General features: G+C 42.0%; 1 protein-coding gene across 1 annotated transcript in view; it reads right to left on the bottom strand.

Moving 5' to 3' along the window:
* LOC126188636 (multiple PDZ domain protein) overlaps window positions 1-23227 on the bottom strand; it is a 1242986-nt gene extending 1219759 nt beyond the window's left edge. Inside the window, exons 1-3 of the mRNA XM_049930237.1 lie at window positions 23198-23227; window positions 18761-18853; window positions 10361-10535 (exon numbers count right to left, since the gene is read on the bottom strand). Coding sequence (XP_049786194.1) covers window positions 10361-10535; window positions 18761-18853; window positions 23198-23227 — 298 coding nt within the window. The remainder of the gene's footprint in view (window positions 1-10360; window positions 10536-18760; window positions 18854-23197) is intronic.
* Between the last annotated feature and the right edge of the window lie 219 nt (window positions 23228-23446).

The raw sequence follows: 23446 nt of genomic DNA, 5'->3' as shown, positions 1-23446 counted from the left end.
TCATGTAGTGCAGTCCCCAAAGATCAGCCTTTCCTTCTCATCCCGTCCAGTAAGTCTCCCCTGACATAGGGTTCTGTGCAACTTTCCTGCAACTCGCTCCATTTCCTAAACCTCACCAATCCTTATCCTTCATCCCTCTCCCTGCCCTTCAACACTTTTGCCAGAAGAAGCAGCCACTGGCTCCAAAAGCTCACACATTTCCTTAGCTTTTGTGTATGTGTCTTCTGTTGCTGCTTGGCGAGTATATTTATTCTCCATCCAATTATCTTACGCACACTATTAGGTCTAGAAAGAAACCTTTTTTCCTGATTAAACTCAGAGAGAATGTATAGCTACTGTGCAGTAAATGTGACAATTTCAATTTCCTTAAAATGATTTATGCTTTTGTTTCTGTGGTGGACTCCACTCATGATTCTTATGGCTCTTTTCCTATGCATTTCTCCAAAATATTATTCTGTATGCCATAATGGCATGGAAATAATTATAATAAGCTGATTTAATGGTTTTGATATTTCTGTAAGAGTAAACAAAGTGTAAAGATAAGTTGCAACACAATCTGAATGGGGTTTGCTATCAATATCTAAACCTAAGTATTTTTAAGTATCCACCCTAACTATCTGATGGTCACAGTTTATCTCATATTTCTTCATCTTTAGTGGTTGTGTGAAACTGAATAAAGTTTTTTTTATTGCAAATAAAAGAAAGATCATTTACATTAAACCAGTTCACAATATTCCTTAAAACCTTATTCGCTGACAACTGATGTTTGTTTAGTGAATTACCATTATGTAACATAGTGTCATCAGTTAAGACGTGAATTTACAGTGCCCTGTACAAAGAAGTAGATAATTAACAAAAATAACAAGAAGTTGGAGGCCCAGAACTGAGGTCTGAGGCACTCCTTGCACTTTCACTACTATTTTTGACAGGTCAGCTACACAAAATTTCAGTGTTTTTCCATTTCTCACTGATGATCAAAAGCTAAGAACATAACCATAATAATAGGATCGTTATATATCAAACTTCCTTGAATTTCACATACTGCACTCCCATCCCCTTTCCTCTCAGGATCTGGAGTACAGATTTTTATTCATTACAGAATTCCCACATTCTTCCAGGAGTCAGTTGAAAACCATCAGTTCTCTGTAATATAATAATCTTTAGTGTCACCTACAAAATTTAGTTTTTGCATGCACTATGCCACTACACCCATTCTCTCATCCCCTGAAACCTATCTCGCACAGAGATCACCTGAACCATGCCCTCTCATGCTTCTGATCCCACATACACTTGCTTACCAGCCATGGGGAAGTATCCCCTGCGTTGCACAGTACAACTTAACTAGAACTGCTGAACAACATCCACTGCTAGGGGTCTGAGTGTTTCATTCAGTCCTCAAATAAAGAATACATATCCTGTAATTCTTTCTGCTTCTCGTTAAGTGATATTCTGTTACTAAATGCTCGTTAAGTGATATTCTGTTACTAAATGTTCTGGTCCATTCTTATGCCCCTCTGATACCAGCATGTTCCCATATATTAATGCAAAAGACACAGCTTCTAAACCGTGGCCAAAAGAAGTTTGACTCTGTCAATTTCACTGACTGCTTCAAAACCTATACCATCTTGTTTGTCATCTGTAATGCAATTTCCCAAAATTACAATCACAGAAATGAAATCAAACAATGGAAAATCCATAATGGGACTGTAACAATATTATGAAAAGTTAAGTTGCTACTCACCATACAGCGGAGATGCTGAGTCACAGATACGCACAACAAAAAGATTTGTCACAAATAAAGCTTTTGGCTAGTGAGGCCTCCATCAACAATAGATGACTCTCTCTCTCTCTCTCTCTCTCACACACACACACACACACACACACACACACACACACACACACACACGCAACTCACACACGACTGCTGTCTCAGACATCTGAAACCACAGATATTGTTTCTCTTTCAGTGCAAAGCTCCTACTCAGTATCCACTAGGCCCTGTTCTTGATCTTGGCGCCTGTACTAACTCATACCTTTTTTTTTTCTCAAAGGGCTGATGCCACACATCTTTGGATCAATAATGAAATGTTTGACACCAAAATGAGTGAGGTCACAGTATGTAAAGAAGGCTTCAGACACTCATGCAATCATCTAAATGATCACCAAATTGCTGTATGTTCCACTGAGAAAATGTGCTGTTACTGTAAAACTGACTCATTCCATGTGACAATATGAGACTGCAATTATGATATATGGACCATCCAATAACTAAACCAGCTGTGATAGTTGCTGACCCTATTCCAGATGAAATTAGAGCACCATGTGCTTCCCTTGTGATGATGGCTTGAAGGCAAGTTGCCTGTGAGATACATGTGAATGAAACGTCTGGCAGCTCACGTCCATGTCACCTTCTGTTCTTCACCCAGTTTCTGCAGAGTACCCCAAAGATGATGTACACTGTCTTTAACCAGTGTGAGAATTGGGCAAGGCCACTAGCTGTTACAGATGGTTCAAGATATTAGCTCAAACATAGTTTTAACTGCTATAAATTGTGATGCTCAGCACTGGATCACTAACTAGATGCAGTGATGAACTGACCCTAGTTCTCAAACCCACCACACCTGTGCAGAAAAGCATGTAGAAAGCACAGAAATACAGGACAATGGACAGTGTAACAAATTAATTTATGATAGCTCATTCAATAAATGTAATGTTGTGGTTGATGTGTGTAAGAAGCAACACATTTGAGTAGTTTAGATGATGAGTCGTTCTGACCATTTCAGGTGTGTCACCACTAACACCTCCACTTGCTCCCTGCACCATGTAAACAGTACTTATATGGATTTCAAGGTTGAAGACCAAGCATGACCCAGCCGAATGTGTCAACTACTAATGGGTCAAAGCCAGTGCACATCATCTGTAGGGTACTATAGCACTGTTCTGCAGAAATTGAGTGAAGAGCAGACAGTGACACAGATATGAGTTGCTACAGATTTCATTCACATATGCTTTATGGCCAACTTTCCTGCAAGCCATCACCACACAGAAAAGACTTGGTGCTCTAATTTCATCTGAAATAGGGTAGGCAACAATCACAGTTGGTTTATTTATTATTTATATATTATATTAATATACATTAATTAATAATTAACACTATAATATAATAATATTAAATTAATAATTATTGATTTAATTATTACATATTATATTAATTACATAATTGCAATCTCATATTATCATATGGAAAGAGTCAGTTTTATGGTAGCAGCACATTTTCTAAGTGAAAAATATGGCAATATGCTGACCGCTTACATGATTGCATGATGATTGTCTGAAGCCTTTTTTATGTGCACTGGCCTCGCTACTTTCTACATCTTACACTTCAACATTCCATTCACCCAAAGACATGTGGCATCAGCCATTTGAATGAAATGATTTGATGACATGAGGAAGGAATTATTACAGGTGTCAAGATCAATAGCAGGGCCTAGTAGAGACTGAGGAGGAGTTATGGAGTGAAAGAGGAACTGGTTGCAATTTTGGGGACTGGTATTAGGGGTGACAAATGAGATGACATAGGTTGTGAAATAGTCAATGAAACTGACCATGCTGTTCCGAGAAGTATGCTCTACAACTGAAACGACAAGCTTCTCACAGTTCCGAAGCTGGGCCTTTTTCATCGATATATGGGAAGCTGCTGGTATCAGAAGGGCTTAAGGATGGGCCAGAATATTTAGTAAGTCAGATGAACAGCAGAATATCACTGTGTGAGGAGCAGAAAGAATTTCAGGAAAGATATTCTTTATTTCAGGACCAAATTAAACAGTCAGAACCATAGCATCTACATCTACATACATACTCCGCAATCCACCATACGGTGCGTGGCAGAGGGTACCTCATACCACAACTAGCATCTTCTCTCCCTGTTCCACTCCCAAACAGAACGAGGGAAAAATGACTGCCTATATGCCTCTGTACGAGCCCTAATCTCTGTTATCTTATCTTTGTGGTATTTCCGCGAAATATAAGTTGGCGGCAGTAAAATTGTACTGCAGTCAGCCTCAAATGCTGGTTCCCTAAATTTCCTCAGCAGTAATTGAAGAAAAGAACGCCTCCTTTCCTCCAGAGACTCCCACCCGATTTCCTGAAGCATTTCCGTAACACTCGCGTGATGATCAAACCTACCAGTAACAAATCTAGCAGCCCACCTCTGAATTGCTTCAATGTCCTCCCTCCATCTGACCTGATAGGGTTCCAAACACTCGAGCAGTACTCAAGACTAGGTCGTATTAGTGTTTTATCCCACTTCATATCGCTCTGCAATGTTACGCCCAAATATTTAATCGACGTGACTGTGTCAAGCACTACACTACAAATGGAGTATTCAAACATTACAGGATCCTTTTTCCTATTCATCTGCATTAATTTACATTTATCTATATTTAGAGTTAGCTGCCATTCTTTACACCAATCACAAATCCTGTCCAAGTCATCTTGTACCCTCCTATAGTCACTCAATGACGACACCTTCCCATACACCACAGCATCATCAGCAAACAGCCGCACATTGCTATCCGCCCTATCCAAAAGATCATTTATGTAGATAGAAAACAACAGTGGACCTACCACACTTCCCTGGGGCACTCCAGATGGTACCCTCACCTCCGATGAACACTCACCATCGAGGACAACGTACTGGGTTCTATTACTTAAGAAGTCTTCGAGCCACTCACATATTAGGGAACCAATCCCATATGCTCGTACCTTAGTTAGGAGTCTGCAGTGGGGCACCGAGTCAAATGCTTTCCAGAAGTCAAAGAATATGGCATCCGTCTGATACCGTCCATCCATGGTTCGCAAGATATCATGTGAAAAAAGGGCAAGTTGCATTTTGCAGGAGCGATGCTTTCTAATGATGCGGATGATGTTCAGTAGTTTTAATCCAGAGTGGTACTTTCTAATCCATAGGATGCTCCCCTGTGGCTGGTTAGTAAGTGTGTGTGGAATCATATGCATGAAAGGATATGGGTCAAGTGATCTCTGTTTGCATCAAGTTTCGGGAATAAGTCATTGGATGTAGAGTGTACTAGATTTCAGCGAAGCCTTTGCCAGCACCTTTGGTATAATGATGAAGCGACTGCATGCCACTGTTTACGGTGTTCTGTAAAAGACAAAATTGTGGAGAAGAGACTTCTTGGTGTGGCAATTACTGAAGGGAAATTGTTGTTACTGTCTGCCTTGGCTTGAAATTGACAGAGGTTCTTATGGGGGCCATCAAAAAGATAGCTGTTGAAAGTCCAGGAAGAGAGTTTATTGAGATAAAGAGTACCAACTGAAATGCAATGGCAAGAACATACTGAGGTTATAAAGGCACAAGAACAGACTATTGTAGCCAAGTGACCAGATTAAAAAGGTCCAATTAAATTAGTATGTCTACAAAGGGTTCCTCTAGGTGCTCTATGAATACATTGACAAATGAGGATGTAACATGAGTGTCTATACTGTATATGCGTCACAAACTTATTTGCAGGTATGGCTTTCAGAGGATAAGTAGTGGTGGGTGAGAGTGTAATGGATCATATGTGAAAGGAATAAGTCAGTACTCTTGGAGTGAGTAGGATGTTGCACAGGCAGTGTTTGATATCCATAAGGCCACTGACATAGGGGACAATAATGCCTACAGAGGTGGCATAACCTATGACAAGTAAATAGCCTCATTGATAAGGATTGTTGTGCATCTGATTGAGCAAATAGCTGTTATCTTTAAGACATTGAGGACAATGAGCTGAAGAGACTGGTTGATGTTGGTGGAAATCCTTTCAGTGATAACTTACAACTTAAGCTTTAGAAGTTGTAAAGAAAAGCACATATTAAAAGAACATGGACATGAGAAGTTGTAAAGAAAAGCACATATTAAAAGAACATGGACATGGATTTGTCTAGAAGTTCCCAGGACTGGTCTTAGGATTTAAACAGGTGTTGGAGGTCATGGTACATTTTGGAATGAGGTCACTACTGCAAAGCTGCAGGTGGAGGTATGTGACAGTTGCAGAGACATTTTACTCTGTAATAAGTGGAATCCATCATGACAGTTGAGCAACATTTATGTGCAAGGCAAATGGACAAATTGTGATGGGGTTTGAAGTTCTGTATGTCTCCTCTTTTAGCCATCAAGTAGTTGGTGCCATTGAGAAGGGTTCCAGGAATGAATGTTGAGGTAGGTAACAGTGAGAAATCCCTGGAAAACTATGAGATGGCTGCAAAGTGACAAAATCAAACTCACTCTCTCTCAGATAAAGAATAGTTTTTATTTAAAAAAATACTTTTAAATAATTGCAGGATCATCCATATTTAAGGGCATTCATCATCTGCATACACTGTACATCTCTACAGTAATAATGATTTAAGTACTTTTTATACTTACAAAACGCTATAGTTTGGAGAAAAAGTAAGATAGCACACAAAGGATCTAGGAGATTCCAGCACTTGTAGAATATGCCTCATGTTATTCTGAGAAATGACAAAGTATAACATAACAACAATTATGGAAAGGATAGACTGCTACTCACCTTAAAGATGACATTTTGAATTGCAGACAGGCGCAACAAGAAGACTGTCACACATTAAGCTTTTGGCCAAAGCCTCCATCATCAGAAAAGAAAAGTACACATGCATTCACACAAGCAAGCACACCTTAGACACACAAGACCACCACCTCTGACAGCTCAGACTACATTGAAACTGAAATGCATCAAACAAGAGCAACTATCTGTAGTGATGCAGGGAATGGGGAAGCATAGCAGGGTACAGACAGGGGAAGAGGAAACAGTGCTGTCTGGTGGAATGTGCAGGAACTAGAGGTGGCAACCGGGCTAATTGGTGCAGCTGTGGTGGAGAGGAGGAGGGAAGGGGGGGGGGAGGGTGTGGAAAGGAAAGGAGGAGAGGAGGGGAAAGATCAGTGGGTGCACTGGCACTGTTGGGTGGGGGTGTGGTGTCAGTACATTACCATAGATTGATGCCAGGATGATTTTGGGAACAGACAATGTTTTGTAATGATAACTCCCATCTGCACAGTTCAGAAAAGCTAGTGTTGTAGGGAAGTACCCAGATGGCATCAGTTGTCAACCAGCCATTGAAATCAAGCAAGTTATGTTCAGCTGCACACTGTGCAACAGGGTGGTCCCCTTTGCTCCTGCCACAGTTTGGCACTGGCCATTCATCCTGTTTGATAGCTGGTTGATAGTCATACCAATATAAAAAGCTGAACAGTGATCACAGCAGAGCTGGGACATGACATGACTGCTTTCACAGGTGGCCCGGCCCCTGATGGCATATGATAAGCCTGTGATAGGACTGGAATATGAAGTGCTGTGTGGGTGGATTTGGTAGGTCTTGCACCTGGGTCTTCCACAGGGATATGATCCCTGTGGTAAGGGGCTGGGAGTGAGAGTGACACAGGAATGGACTAGGATGTTGTGGAGGTTGGGTGGGTGATAGGAAAGGTGGGAAGGGTCTTGGCTAGGATATCCCTCTTATCAGGGAATATGGTAGATAATAAAAGCCTTGACGAAGTATGTGGTTCAGTTGTTCTAATTCAGGATGGTACTGAGTGATCAGAGGGCCACTCCCTTGTAGCTGTTTCCTGGAGGTGGTGGCAGGATTTGTGGTGTGTGCAGATATGTCATGGGAAATCTGTTTGTGGACTAGGTCTGAGGTATAGTGGATGTCTGTGAAGGCCTTTGCAAGATCTTTAGTTTATGTGAAGGTGGTGGCAACTGTCAGAATGCAGATGCTGTTGGTGGTTGGTGGGTCTAATGTGGATAGAGGTGTGTATGCACCAGTCAGAGAGGAGAACATCTTGGTCTAGGAAGGTGGCACACCAGCTGAGAACGACCAAATAAAGTGGATGGGAGAGAACATTCTTCATGCCCATGGCTTTGCCACTATTGAACACTACCTCTTCCAATGTCCTTCAGACGCCAAAACCACTGCCTCATTCCTCATACATATTGCTAACTATATCCTAACACACAACTAATTCTCCTTTGAAGGGAAGGTATACAACAAATCCATGGTACAGTCATACACATATGCATGGCATCATTCTGTGCCAAAATGTTTATGAGCCATCTAGAGGAAACCTTCCTAGCCTCCCCAGGCTAGGTTGATGATGATCTGGTTGAAGTTCATTGATGATATCTACATGATCTGAACTCAGGGGCAGGACAACCTACACTCATTTCTTCATAACCCAGGACCTTCCCCCCTACCCACTTCACTTGGTCCTTCTCACCCCAGTGTGCCACATTTCTGGACTTTAAAGTCTTCCTCTCTGAGGGCTCCACCCACACCTCTATCTACATAAAGTCTCCATCCACCAACAACACGTGCAGTTCAATACTTGCACCCCTTCCACATATGCCGAAGGTCTCCCAAAGGCCTTCACAGACAAGCACCATCCCTGAGACCTAGCCAACAAACAAATTTCCCATGCCATATCCCCCCACACCCTAAATCCTCACACCAACCCCCCAAGAACTAGCTACAAAGGAGAGGCCCATCATCATCAAGTACCACCCTGAACTGAAACAAGTGAACTATAGCCTTCAGCAGGGCTTCAATTATCTATCATCATGGCCTGCTACGAGGGAAATTCTACCCAATATCCTTCCCAACTTTCCTAAAGTGGTGTTCTGGCACCCATACAACCTCCACAACATCCTAGTCCATAACTATGCCACTTCTAATCCCAACCCTTTGCCACAGGAATCATATCTCCGTGGATGACCCAGGAGCAAAACCTGTCCAGTCCACCCACCCAGCAATTCCTATTGCAGTCGTATCACAGGATTATCATAACACATTAGACGCCCACTCCACATATGAAAGCAGCCATGTTATGTACCAGTTCTGCTGCAATCATTGGTCAGATTTTTATACTTTCAAGACTTCCAGCCAGACGTCCAATAGGATGAATGGCCACCACCAAACAAATACCAAAAGCAAATGCACCATGCTGTTTCACAGCTTGCAGCTGAACATAACTTGCTTCATTTCATGGGTGGCTTCACAACCCGGGCCATCTGGATTCTCCCCTCCACCACCAGCTTTACTGAACTACACAGATGGGAATTATCCTTACAACACATTCTCCACACCTGACATCATCCCGGCCTTAACCAAGGGTAACCTACTGACCCCACACACTCCACCCAACAGTTTCTGGTCCCTGTGCCCTATCATCTCTTCCCAACTCATATATCCTCTCCCTCATTGTGTACTGCTTCTGCCAATGTACTCACCGACTTCTCCCCTTCTCTGCTGCTCTTCTTTCTGTTCACTTTCTCCCCATTCCCTCTTCCACCATAGCCAGCCAATGCTGCATCAGATAGTCTTCTCTGCCACCTCTAGACCCTGCACGCTACAAAAGGTAGCACTGTTTCCCTTATCCCATCTGTCCCCTGCTATCCCTTCCCCTTCCCCACTCCTCTGTGGATTGTTGCTCGCATTCAATGGGCTTCAGTTTCAGCCTGGCCTGAACAGCCAGAGATAGCTGTCACATGTGTGTGGAGAGGTGTGCTTGCATGTGTGAATGGGTGTGTGTTTTTCTTTTCTGATGAAGGCTCAGGCCAAAGGCTTAATGTGTAACAATCTTTTGTTGTTCCTGCCTGAAACTCAACATGTCATCTTTACAGTGAGTAGCAATCCATCTTTCCCATAATTGTTGATATTCCAACCTGGACTTTCCACTGTTTAGTGTAAAACATATGACAAGATAAATACAAGAAATGTCAGATCATGGTCATTTTAGACATATAGTATTAAGCAGCAAATAAAACAAAGTGAGCAAAGTTAATTCTTGAATTTATTAGACTGTGTTAACAGTAAACATAATTTAGTGCAATGACCCATTACTGCAATTGCTTCACCAGAAGCATATTAATATAATAAAAAATAGCTCTTCTGCAGAAAAGGAATTTTTATAATATCTTACTTGTTTTCGTATGATTTTATTTAGAATAGCCTTTTCACGAACCATACATTGAAAGCTTATTTACTTTCTCTACTGGTTTATTTGATGAAATCTATGAAAGTAAAAGAGATTTCTGCAGTCCTGAGGCACATCATGTTACAAACTGTGCCATTTCCTATAACTTGAAAGAAAATTTAATATTTTTATAAGAACCCATTACTTTTACAAGTACATAATGTGACCCATTGCTTATTCCTTGTTTTTGTATTTCCATTTTTTGCTCTTCTTATTTTAACATCTGAAAAATTTTGCACATTGTGTAAAACTGTCAGACTTTCAGACTAGAAAATATGGAGTGTTAATCACTTATTTTCAGAATACACTCACCAAGTGAATCTGCTCCTTTGTGAATGCGAATATCGAGTTCAAGAGATGATGGTAGCTGCAGAACATCAGACCCCCAGCCAGCCACAGCTTCTTCATCATCAAGTTCTTCATCTGTAAGATCACCAGATGCACTCTGGGATGTAATCAGTCTCTCTGTAGCTACAGGAACCATCAACTGAAATGGTATTTCTCTGTCAAATTGTTTTCTCTACAAATTCTAAAATATGCCCAACAATAGATCACGGCAGGAAGACTACACTTACTCACTTAACAATCACTGAAATCAACATAATGAGGCATGCTTGAGTGAAACGTATGATCTAACACAACAAAGTGTGTATTGAATCAACAATTACATTGAGTAGATAAAAAAATCTACTCACCAAACAGCAGCAGAAAACACACATAAAAGATCATTATAATTTGGTAAGCTTTCAGACCTAGTGAATAGGTGTGAAGGAAAAGGACTGGAGGGGTCTAGGAAATGGGGTACATTTACCCAGAACTACCGGATGGGATGAGAAGGAAAGACTGATTGTTGCGGACTGCATTGGATACGATTTGAAACCCTGAGAGCTTAAAGCTGGATGACAGAGTAATATCCAAGACAAAGATTAACTGCTTGTACATTGTGCTCGAGTTAATAAGAGTGAAAAGCTAAGTGCATTGTTCATAAAAGAGGTGGGAGGGGGCAGTGAAAAATAGATGGGTAAGACAATGAAAAATGTAGAAAATCAAAACAGAATGAAGAAAAGAGTAGTTACTGTGAAGAAATGCTGAGACGGAAGAAATTAATGTAAATTAAGGTCAAGTGGATGGTGAGAACCAAGGACATGTTGTAGCGCTAGTTCTCACCTGCGGGTTTCTGAGAAACTGGTGTCTGGGGAAAGAATTCAGATGGCACATGTGGTGAAACAGGCACCTAGGTCATGACTGTCGTGTTGTACAGCATGCTCTGCAACAGGATATTGTGTGTTGCCTGTATACACCATCTGCCTACACCTATTCATCCTGTCTGGTAACTGGCTGCTAGTCATGCCAATGTAAAAGGCTGAATTGTGTTAACACAACAGCTGGTATGTGACACAGGTGACTCTCCCTTTCGAAGTATATGTTTTGCCAGTTATAGGACTGGTATAGCTGGTGGTATGAGGGTGCATAGGGCAAGCCTTGCAGCGGAGATGGTCACAGGGGTAGGAGCCATAAGTTAGGGAGATGGGTGCAGAAGGAACATAGGGTCTGACAAGAATATTGCAGAGATTGGGAGGGAAACAAAATTCTATTCTAGGCATGGTGGAAAAAATCTCAGACAGAATGGATCTCATTTCAGGGCATGATTTTAGGAATCATGGCCTTGTTGAAGTAGCTGATTAATACATTCCAGACTAGGACAATATTGAGTGACCAATGGTGTGGTCCAAAGTTCTTTTTTGGAGAGAGCAGCAGTACCAGGATTGGATGTGATGATATGAGAGTTCTGCTTTTGAACTAGACTGGTGAGGTAATTACATCCAGTGAAGGCTGAGGTGAGAATGGTAGTGTATTGCTGTGAAGAATCTGCATCCAAACAAGTATGTTTGCCTCTAACGCCAAGGTAGTATGGGAAGGAACGTTTGACATGGAAAGGATGTCAACTGTCAAAATGTAAGTAGTGTTGTTTGTTAGTAGATTTATTATGGACAGATGTATGTAGCTGGCCTTCCATGAAGACAAGATCAACATCAAGGAAAGTGGCATGGGATTCGGAATAGGACTATATGAAATTTAATTGGGCGAATGTGTTCAGAGATTCCAGGAATTTTAACAGGTCAGCCTCACCCCGAGTCCATATGGTAAAGATGTATCTAAACCAAACCATGGGCTGAAGACTTATGGATCCCAGGAAAGCCCCCACCAAGTGACCCATGAAAAGGTTGGCATAAGAAGGAGCCATCCTGATTTCCACGGCCGGACTCTTACTCTGTTTGTATGTGAAGTAATTGTTGATAGTGCCTGCAACCCATAGTAAAAACACTTGCCACCTACATCAAAGATACCAACCATTTCCTGGATTGTCTAAAATCCGCACCCGTCCCACTCCCATAACACATGTTGCTTCTCACTATTGATGCCACCTCCCTTTATACCAACATACACAATCTGTCTGTTGCTGCTGAACATTTCCTCAGTTAGCGCCCAGCTGATTCCAAACCTATGACATCCACCCTACGCACCTTAATCAACTTTATACTTACCAACAAGTAATTCAGCTTTGAGGGGCAGATACACAAACAGATCAGGGGTACAGCCATGGGAACCAGGATGGCTCCTTCCTGTGCCAAACTTTTCATGGATCGCTTGGATGGGGCTTTTCTGGGATCCATGTGCCTTCCACCTCTGCTTTGGTTCAGATACATTTATGACTTTTTTACTATATGGACTCATGGTGACATAGACCTGTTAAAATTCCTGGAATCTCTGAATACCTTCTCCCAATTAAATTTTATATGTCCTATACCGAATCCTGTACCACTTCCCTTGATATTGTTCTCACCCTCACCGAAGGCCAGCTACACACTTCTGTCCACATTAAACCTACTAATAAACAACACTACACTTTCTGATAGTTGCCATTCTTTCCATGTCAAACATTCTCGTCCTTACTGCGTTGGCATTAGAAGCAAACATGGGACATACACTCCTGGAAATTGAAATAAGAACACCGTGAATTCATTGTCCCAGGAAGGGGAAACTTTATTGACACATTCCTGGGGTCAGATACATCACATGATCACACTGACAGAACCACAGGCACACAGACACAGGCAACAGAGCATGCACAATGTCGGCACTAGTACAGTGTATATCCACCTTTCGCAGCAATGCAGGCTGCTATTCTCCCATGGAGACGATTGTAGAGATGCTGGATGTAGTCCTGTGGAACGGCTTGCCATGCCATTTCCACCTGGCGCCTCAGTTGGACCAGCGTTCGTGCTGGACGTGCAGACCGCGTGAGACGACGCTTCATCCAGTCCCAAACATGCTCAATGGGGGACAGATCCGGAGATCTTGCTGGCCAGGGTAGTTGACTTACACCTTCTAGAGCACGTTGGGTGGCACGGGATACATGCGGACGTGCATTGTCCTGTTGGAACATCAAGTTCCCTTGCCGGTCTAGGAATGGTAGAACGATGGGTTCGATGACAGTTTGGATGTACCGTGCACTATTCAGTGTCCCCTCGACGATCACCAGTGGTGTACGGCCAGTGTAGGAGATCGCTCCCCACACCATGATGCCGGGTGTTGGCCCTGTGTGCCTCGGTCGTATGCAGTCCTGATTGTGGCGCTCACCTGCACGGCGCCAAACACGCATACGACCATCATTGGCACCAAGGCAGAAGTGACTCTCATCGCTGAAGACGACACATCTCCATTCGTCCCTCCATTCACGCCTGTCGCGACACCACTGGAGGCGGGCTGCACGATGTTGGGGCATGAGCGGAAGTCGGCCTAACGGTGTGCGGGACCGTAGCCCAGCTTCATGGAGACGGTTGCGAATGGTCCTCGCCGATACCCCAGGAGCAACAGTGTCCCTAATTTGCTGGGAAGTGGCGGTGCGGTCCCCTACGGCACTGCGTAGGATCCTACGCTCTTGGCGTGCATCCGTGCGTCGCTGTGGTCCGGTCCCAGGTCGACGGGCACGTGCACCTTCCGCCGACCACTGGCGACAACATCGATGTACTGTGGAGACCTCACGCCCCACGTGTTGAGCAATTCGGCGGTACGTCCACCCGGCCTCCCGTGTGCCCACTATACGCCCTCGCTCAAAGTCCGTCAACTGCACATACGGTTCACATCCACGCTGTCGCGGCATGCTACCAGTGTAAAAGACTGCGATGGAGCTCCGTATGCCACGGCAAACTGGCTGACACTGACGGCGGCGGTGCACAAATGCTGCGCAGCTAGCGCCATTCGACGGCCAACACCGCGGTTCCTGGTGTGTCCGCTGTGCCGTGCGTGTGATCATTGCTTGTACAGCCCTCTCGCAGTGTCTGGAGCAAGTATGGTGGGTCTGACACACCGGTGTCAATGTGTTCTTTTTTCCATTTCCAGGAGTGTAGATTATTCATGCAATCCCAGATGGGAGTTGGTGAAATGGTTGATAGAAGTGATTGTAAAGGCATTTCCCATTTATGGTCACTTCCATGAGCCCCCCTACCCCCACCCCCCAGTGCGCCAGCTCGGATTTCGTGAGTAGTAGGGGTTATCTACTGCAGGCCCCCATTTTAAACAACATGCACTGAATGGTGTGCTCCAGAACACTTGTACCTGCACCAGCATTGTACTATGCCATCAGATCGGCTGTAGATTGCCTGCAATCCAGTTTTACAGAGCAAGCAAGCCTCTGTACTTCATATTCTGTCATGAAGTATAAGCAGCCAGTATTTTGTCCTACAGACACCTTCCACAGGTGCTCACTACAGTAACACACCAACAGCTTTGTCATTTTTAAGACTCTTGTTCCCAGGTGCAAAGCATAATAATCTGCCTTTTGTCAAAGTCACTGGAGAGGTTTACAGAAAGGGGTATAGTTCAGAAAAGCCACCCAAAACCCCAGGTAAGGGGGGACTCGCTGGACAGGATGAGAAGGAAAGACTGATTGTTGGGGACTATACCAGACAAGATTTGAAAACCTGAGAGCTTATAGGTGGAAGACATGGTAAATATGGAAGACAGAGATTACAACTAAAACATTGTACACAAGTTAATAAGAGTGAAAAGCTAAGTGCATTGTATGTAACAGAGGTCAGAGGGGGGACTGTGACAGCTCAGAAACTGAAAGATGTAGAAAACTAAAATGGAGTGAAGAAAGGACTAGTTACTGTGAAGAAATGCTGAACAGAAAGAATTAACATACATTAAGACCAGGTGGTTGGTGAGCATTAAGGTCATGTTGTAGTGCTAGTTCCCACCTGCAGAGTTCTGAGAAACTGGTGTCAAGGGGGAAGAATCCTGATTGCGCATGTAGTGAAATAGGCACCGAGATTATGACTGTCTTGTTGTACAACATGCTCTGCAACAGGATATTGTGTGTTGCACGTACACACCCTCTGCCTATGCCTATTCATCCTGACTGATAATTGGGTGGTAGTCATGCCGATGAAAGGCCGAACAGTGTTTACATAACAGCTTGTATATTATGACGTTTGGTTTGTGGGGTGCTCAACTGTGCGATCATCAGCACCTGTGAAAAGCCCCAATTTTTACACAGTCCAATTTTTTTTACACAGTTCTTTCTAGCCACTGTCACAAATGATGTTGATGAAATGATGAGGACAACACATACACCCAGTCCCCGGGCAGAGAAAATCCCCAACCCGGCAGGGAATACAGCTGGTATATGATGTGTTGTTTCACAGCTGGCTCTCTCTTTCATAGTATATGTTTTGCCAGTTACAGGGCTGGAATAGATGGTGGGAAGAGAATGCATAGGGCAAGTCTTGCAATGGGGATGGCCACAGGGGAAGGAGCCATAGTGTAGAGAAAGGGGTGGAGAAGGAGCATAGAGTCTGACAAGGATACTGCGGAGATTGGTAGGGTGACAGAAAGCTGTTCTAGGTGTGGTGGGCAAGTTGTTAGATAAAATTTATCCCCTTTTATGGCATGATTTTAGAAAGTCATGGCCTTGTTGAAGTAGCTGATTAGTACATTCACGACCTGGATAATACCGGGTGACAAGTGGTGTGCTCTGAAGTTTTTTGGAGGGATCTGTCCACATCAAACCTGCTAATAAACAACAGTGCTTACATTTTGGCAGTTGCCATCCTTTCCATGTGAAACATTCCCTCCCATATAGCCTTGGCACTCGAGGCAAACGCATTTGTTCAGATGCAGACTCTTTACAGCAATACTCCACCATTCTCACCTCAGACTCCACTGGATGTAATTATCTCAACAGCCTAGCTCAAGAAGATTTCCTGGGCCATTACATCCAATTCTGGTACTGTTGAACCCTCCAAAAAACATCTTCAGAGCACACCACTGGTCACTAAGTATTATGCTGATCTTGAATGTATTGATCAGCTAGTTCGACAAGGCCATGACATCCTAAAATCATGCCCTGAAATGAGATCCATTCTGTCTGAGATTTTTCCCACCACACCTAGAATAGCTGTTTGTTGCCCTCCTGATCTCCACAATATTCTTGTCAGATCCTACACTCCTTCTGCACCCATCTCCCGACCCTATGGCTCCTACCCCTGTGATTGTCCCCATTGCAAGACTTGCCCTATGCACCCTCCTACTACCACCTATTCCAGCCCTGTAACTGGCAAAACATACACTATGAAAGGGAGAGCCAACTGTGAAATGAAACGTCACATACCAGCTGTTATGTAAACACAGTTCAGCTTTTTACATCAGCATGACTGCCACCCAGTTATCATTCAGGATGAATAAGCATAGAGGTGGGAACGAGCACTACATGTCTTTGGTTCTCCCCAGCCACTTGGCCTTAATTTACATTAACTTCTTTTGTCTCAGCATTTCTTCACAGTAACTACTCCTTTCTTCACTCGATCTTACTTTTCCACACATTTCATTTTCTGACTTGTCTCTTTTTATGCCCTCCCTCCCCCCCCCCCCCCCCACCACCTCTGTTACATATAACACACTTAGCATTTCACTCTTATTAACTTGTGGACGATGTTTTAACAGTAATCTCTGCCTTGCATATTACCTTATCTTCCACCATTAAGCTCTCAGGTTTTCAAATCTCGTCTGGTGTAGTCCTCAACAATCAGTCTTTCCTTCTCATCCTATCTGGTAAGTCTCCCCTGACCTGGGTTTCTGGATGACTTTTCTAACCCCTTTCCCTAAACCTCTCCAGTCCTTTTCCTTCAGCCATCTTCCTTCCCTTTAAACTCTTGTGCCAGAAGGAGAAGCCACTGGCTCTGAAAGCTTGTAATAATTAAATCAGTGTGTGTGTGTGTGTGTGTGTGTGTGTGTGTGTGTGTGTGTGTGTGTGTGTTTTCCCCAACCGCCACTTGGTAAGTATATCTTTTTTAGCTATCCATTTACATTGTATTGTCAATAACTGGTTATTTTCATTATTATTATTGCTATTATTATTATTATTATTATTATTATTATTATTATTAAAGTAATAAAATGGGTCATAGGTATTGAATCTCCTGTCTTGCTACAACAGTACACTTGTAAACATTGTAATATATGTATAAAAATAAGTAAATAAATAAATATTTTTTTCCCCGTTATTACAATGTTTAGAAGTGTACTGTTGTAGCAAGACAGGGGATTCGATACCTCTGACCCATTTTATACGAGCCATGATTGTATTATGATGGTCATTTGTATACTCTTTTCTGCATATCTTTAGTTTACATGACTTTCTTGTCACACCCTCATTAAGTTTCTAGTAATGTAATATGCTAAGTTAATCTCTACGCACAGAAAGCAGTTGGGCCACTGTCTTGACAAAATGTGACACTATCACAGCAAAGAACATCAGTGTTACAGTTAAAAGGATTATTTATTCCAGCTTTCCATCACAAAGGCAACATATAATTAATTGTTGCAATCAGCAATGATCATATGTAGATCTGCATTTAATATAAAAATAAAACATGCAGTACATTTCACAAGTGAATTTTTTAAGACTGTCGTATTTACATGTTCATGTACACTATGTGAATGTAGACTTTCCCAGCCTCTACTGCTGATGAAATCTTCTCGGGCTTCCATCCAGATTGCTGCATCTAAATTCCGCTGTTTCTGTATCACTCTCATCAAAGCATTACAGAATTTCAGTGCAGCCACGTGGAAGGAAGTCTGAGAAGATTAAAAGAACACTGTCTGGAGGGAGGAGGAAGGGGAGGGGAGTGGAGTGAAATACCCAGGAGACATGGTCAAGTGTTAATGTAACTTTGTTCACTACACACCATCAAGTATGTAAATGATCTGAGTTGCCATTCTCTGCAACAGGTAGAACGGTCACAGATGTGTGTTAGCTGCTAATGTCAGTGTTGTTACCAGGCACAATGGTGAATGCAGTGTGGTGAACAGTATCAAATATTGAGCAATCATTGCAATGGACACAAAGATGCCACATACTTGTGTGAGATAGCGTTTTGGTTTCTTAACTTTCATCAGTGTTGACAACTGAAGATCTTAAGAGTAAAGCCAACAGCCAATACATCAAGTGTCCACAAAAGCTTCAACAATTATGTTTCATCAGTCTCATCTGACACAATGTTTGCAACCCTCAGCAACACATTGCACTGAATTAGAATGAGATAGTTTGGAGAAACCAAAGTAATACAGTGTGTGTAAAAATATAATTTGATAAAAACTACTTTCCAGTAATGAATAATGAGAGATTATCTATCACCATTGCTTTACCTGCAGAAGATCACCACTTAGCTCATCATCTGTACTCCTAGCTAGTTCCTCTTCAGTGGCAGGTGGTGGACTCTGAGGTAGTGGCGGAGGTGCCTGGCAGACAAGGAGGAAAAAAAATTTGGAAATGCTAGGCTATATCAGAATCACTGAAATTGGCAGTTTTGTTGAACAATTTATGGAGAAGTAAACATTAAATTACACTGAATGCTGTAAAATTGGATAAGTTGAAACAGTGGGTGAACTTGAAATATTTTGTCAAGAATTCAGTCTTTTCTTTTAGATTGGCATGACTGTGAGGTTGTTTGTATGGTAAATGTGCACTGTAAATTCTGTTTAGTCACCAAAGAACTGGAAATACTTGGAATATTGTTAATTTGTCATAGTTAAGTTGATTTAAAAACTTATTGAAATCATGGAATGTGAAGTCACGAAAAATAACAGTGTTGAAACTTTTTTTGTAAGGCTAAAGTACGACATATGTGTGGCTGAAACAATGGTCAAATACACTTTCATTCATGATAAAGCAGATGATTGCTGTCATAGTTTACTTTATGTGTATGTTGATTTTACATGATATTTTTGTTAAAATGGGTCCAGTGTGTAGTAACTTGAAAAATATTTGAAGTCCACAAAAGCATGTAACATTTTTTATTTCCACCTGAAGATCATGCAATATGTAATTCTTTTTAGTGAAATATGTATTTTTGAAATTTTATACAAGTGTGAACCTATCACAATTCTACTTTCGTATTCAGGGAATTAGAAAACTATAATGTGAAGTGACATGTATAATTTTTTTTTAAAACTTTTAAGAAGCATTTTTTGTTGAATTAAAATTTAAATTTGAAAAACAGTTTTCATCTCAAGCCCATATTATGTTGTTTGTCACAGGAAAGTTCATGAAAATGCTGCAAAATGACATCTCCCATCACTTTAGCCTAATTGGGAGAGTCACTACTGTGATTTGAAATTATGCCAGTGTAGCATTTTTTGACAGCATCGCATTGCTGTATTTTCAGAATGAGTCGAAGTATTGAAATAAATTGGATTATTTTTGCTAGTCTATATGTAAGTTAACTCTGTGTCAAATTTCATCAAACTCTGACTTTTTTTTTTTTTTTTCAATACTGCCACTAGTAATGGTTGAAGGGTACAATGGTGTCCATCAGATTCACATTCATTGGCTTTGCCAACTCACAACCAAATAGTCACCTATCAACACAACATAGACCTCAGGCTGCACTACAGATCAGTCTGTCACCACAACCAAGATTTCGGTTGGGGGGAGGGGGAGGGAGGGGGGGATATGGTCCAGTAGATAACTTTAGCCGACAGCTCTTCTGCTGAATGCTGCTGTTCATACCAGTTCGCATTTGTCGGATGAAAAGTGAACACAACAAATGGTGAGTTGGCTTTGGGTAGCTTATTAGATTATTTATTCGAATTTCCTATGCTCTATAAATGAATAGTGCTGGTATTTTGTGCTGTTGGGTCCCAAGTTAACCATATCCTCGGAAATTGCAGGAAATTAGGAAGCGAGACCCACATGCTGTAGATTGTTGCAACGATGAAAACAGACCTCGGGCTATGTTACACATCAATATGTTACAACAATCGTTTTCTTTTGCTGATATTCCAGGGCTTCACCAGTTCACTAATAAGCACAATCTCACGCATGGCCAATCTAGACTTCTCGAACCAGGTACCACGCCTTACAGAACGCCATACGCCATCTTTCCGGCAACACCACATGTATCCGTCCCTGGTCCGAGAGTCCGGAACTTTAACCAATTTCATAGGTTCACGGCACACACCGCACTTCACGACCTCGGCAATTAAGCCAAATAGCTGAAGAAATTTAATCAGCTCTAAAGCTGTCTCCCCCATCATCGCCCTCAACCGAACACTGTTAAGGCGGTCTTTCATATCCATTCCTGAACAAAAAACCACAACCAAATACACTCAATAACAAACTCACCCGACGTACAGCAATGAGCATTAAATTAACCATTAACTCACTAATAGAAATTCCGCTTCAAATCCAACACCTGAGCAACAGAAAACTGACCCCACCACACGAAACAAACGAAACAAACGAAAACCATGAACACACCACCAGAGAGCACGACAAACAAAAACAAGACATCTACAAACACGCCACAATCGCAAATCAAACTCCGCGCCGTAATGACGTCACACACCACAACACGCTTACGTCACGGGTCAAAGCCGACGGGTAAGATCGGACGCTTCTGTTGACCCATTCAGACTACACTACAGATCATCTGTGGCTACAATCATTTTTGGTGTTCACGTCTGTTGGCTTCGCCGACTCTCAAATAAATCATCACATTCCAATACAACTTAGACTTCGGCTGCAACAAACTACGTCAGCACAACCAATTTTTTAGGGGGCAGAACCACATATTAAGCGACAATGATAACTTTAAATGTGATTGGTGCTTGTTTCAGTCAGCGATTTAAGCTGCGCTATAAAAAGCCAATCCAACCACAATCATAGAACTTCGAAAAGAAAAGGAATATACGAAAATCAGTAAACTACGTTAAAACCCTAATAGCCAGATCAATAGCAAGTAATAATCTCGCGCTATCTATAGTGAGACCAAAATTAACTCGTATCTTCCGCCGAAAGAAACCTTTAGAGTCGGCGATTCTCATTGACTACCGTACACCACGGTGAATATTATCACCCTAATGACTAAGACCAAAGGTGACGAATTGTAAACAGCAGCATGCAACGGAAGAGTCGCGGACTATGGATCTTTCGGCCTATTTTGCGCAGTCAGACTTTTTTTTCTTGAGGACCATCTGTATGTTCCTGCTCCAAGCGTCGCTCCTCTACAGTTCTTCCTGCATTTCGATATTAAACCTCGTTTACACGACGACACTAGGTTCCACACAACCACGGCAGTTAGGATATTCGCGTCCACACAATGCCTTTTTTGTATTCAACTTTGCGCACGCGCATAAATTTCCAATAGCGCAGCTACACATGCGCTTTTGTGCATGCGTAATTTCCTGGAAATGGGGGCCGAGCGTAAAGCTCATTGCCACGTCCTCGGAGGGAATGTTGCGCCATTAAGCAACCGACGGGCAGGTGGGGGTCCATTCGTATTTGTGTGTTAAGGTTATGCTGTAAAGCGATTTGTGTGTCTGTTGGCTCCCAAGGGAAGCACACTAAGTTTATAGATGATTAGAGACAAAGAAAAAGTCGTTTGTAATGCCGTTTCTGAAGAGTATTGGAATAAAAATTCGAGATGTGTTGCCCTGAGCGTCACTTATTACATAAAAAATCTCCGGTCACGTTTCTGTAAACAATAAGGTACCGTAAGTTTCGAAGTAGGAAAACAGAAGAGTAACCCAAAAATTTTTTGATACTATGGACGAATAGTCATGCTAGTGCGACTTGAAAGCACATCTGAAATGCCTGACATCTGAACAAAAGAAGTGATGGGGTAAGTGTAGCTCCAAAACAATCTACTAAAATAGAAATGAGGCAAAAAATGCGAAACTGAAAAACACAGCCTCCATTATACTGGATTTCGGCATCTATGAAATTCCCAAAACTGTCGAGTCCAAGGATGCAAATCAGTATATCATGTTTCATGTTTAAATACAAATGACGCACTGAAAGTAAATTAACCTTCACATAACGACTAAGAAAGTCCCTAAAGTATTTCTCAGTTTCAGGAATAATCACTTTTATATTTATTTATTCGTATTCCGTTAGTCCAGTAAGCCAGAAAACTGCTTCGATATTGAGCGAGCCATATACGTGAGAACAGTACTTATAGATGCTAATAGATACAATTTGTAATATTGTATAGGAACAAAATATGCTAATAATCACAAGCTTACGCATTTCCAACAGTGAGTAGAGGTATAAAACAATCAAACAATAAATTACAATTATTCAACATCGCAGGTTACAGATTTAATAGAACTGAAATGAGGAATAAATAATTCAAACGAATACATAAGTCGCCAGTTACTTGCTGACTAAATTTTATTGCCAGTTTCCCAAACTGAAAATTTAAAATTTCGTCGTGACCTCCTCCTGAAAGTTGCAGAAAAAACGTTATCACTTTGTATTTCACGTACCTCTGATGTTTATATACTTCTTTACCTACAGTCGCTTCTGCGTTTTCTTTTTGTGTCGCCTTTTCATCACAATAAATGCAGGACCGATGACCTCGCTGTTTGGTGCCCTCTACCAAATCAACCAACCAACCAATAAATGCAACACAAGCTTCCAAGCAAAGAAGAAGATTCATGGCAGCGTGCTTGCGCAATGAAGCTACGTGTGGATACGAGAACACTCATGCGTACATGCGTTCTTTCCACAAATTTTTGTGCAAGGCCTTTTATTCCCGTGCGTCTGCGGTTGCGCACGACTGTGGCATCGTGTAGACATACCTGGAACTTTCTTGCATGCAACTGCGCCATCAGACCACTGCGCATGCACGGCACGCGTTTTCGGAACTCGTTGGTTGAAATCTACACGCATCTGCATTAATATTCGAACAGCGTCGCGGAGATCTTTGCGTTATCCACTAGGTACATTATAAAACAGACGGGTCCAGCGAACAGAGTTAAGGATATTGGATTTAAAAGAGATAAGAAGAAGAAAATTCATTATCTGAGCTATTGCCACATTCAATGTTG

This window comes from Schistocerca cancellata, chromosome 5, assembly GCF_023864275.1.
Source record: "Schistocerca cancellata isolate TAMUIC-IGC-003103 chromosome 5, iqSchCanc2.1, whole genome shotgun sequence".
NCBI lineage: Eukaryota > Metazoa > Arthropoda > Insecta > Orthoptera > Acrididae > Schistocerca > Schistocerca cancellata.
Note: the sequence above shows the minus strand (reverse complement) of the source record. Positions and strands in the feature narration are given on the sequence as shown.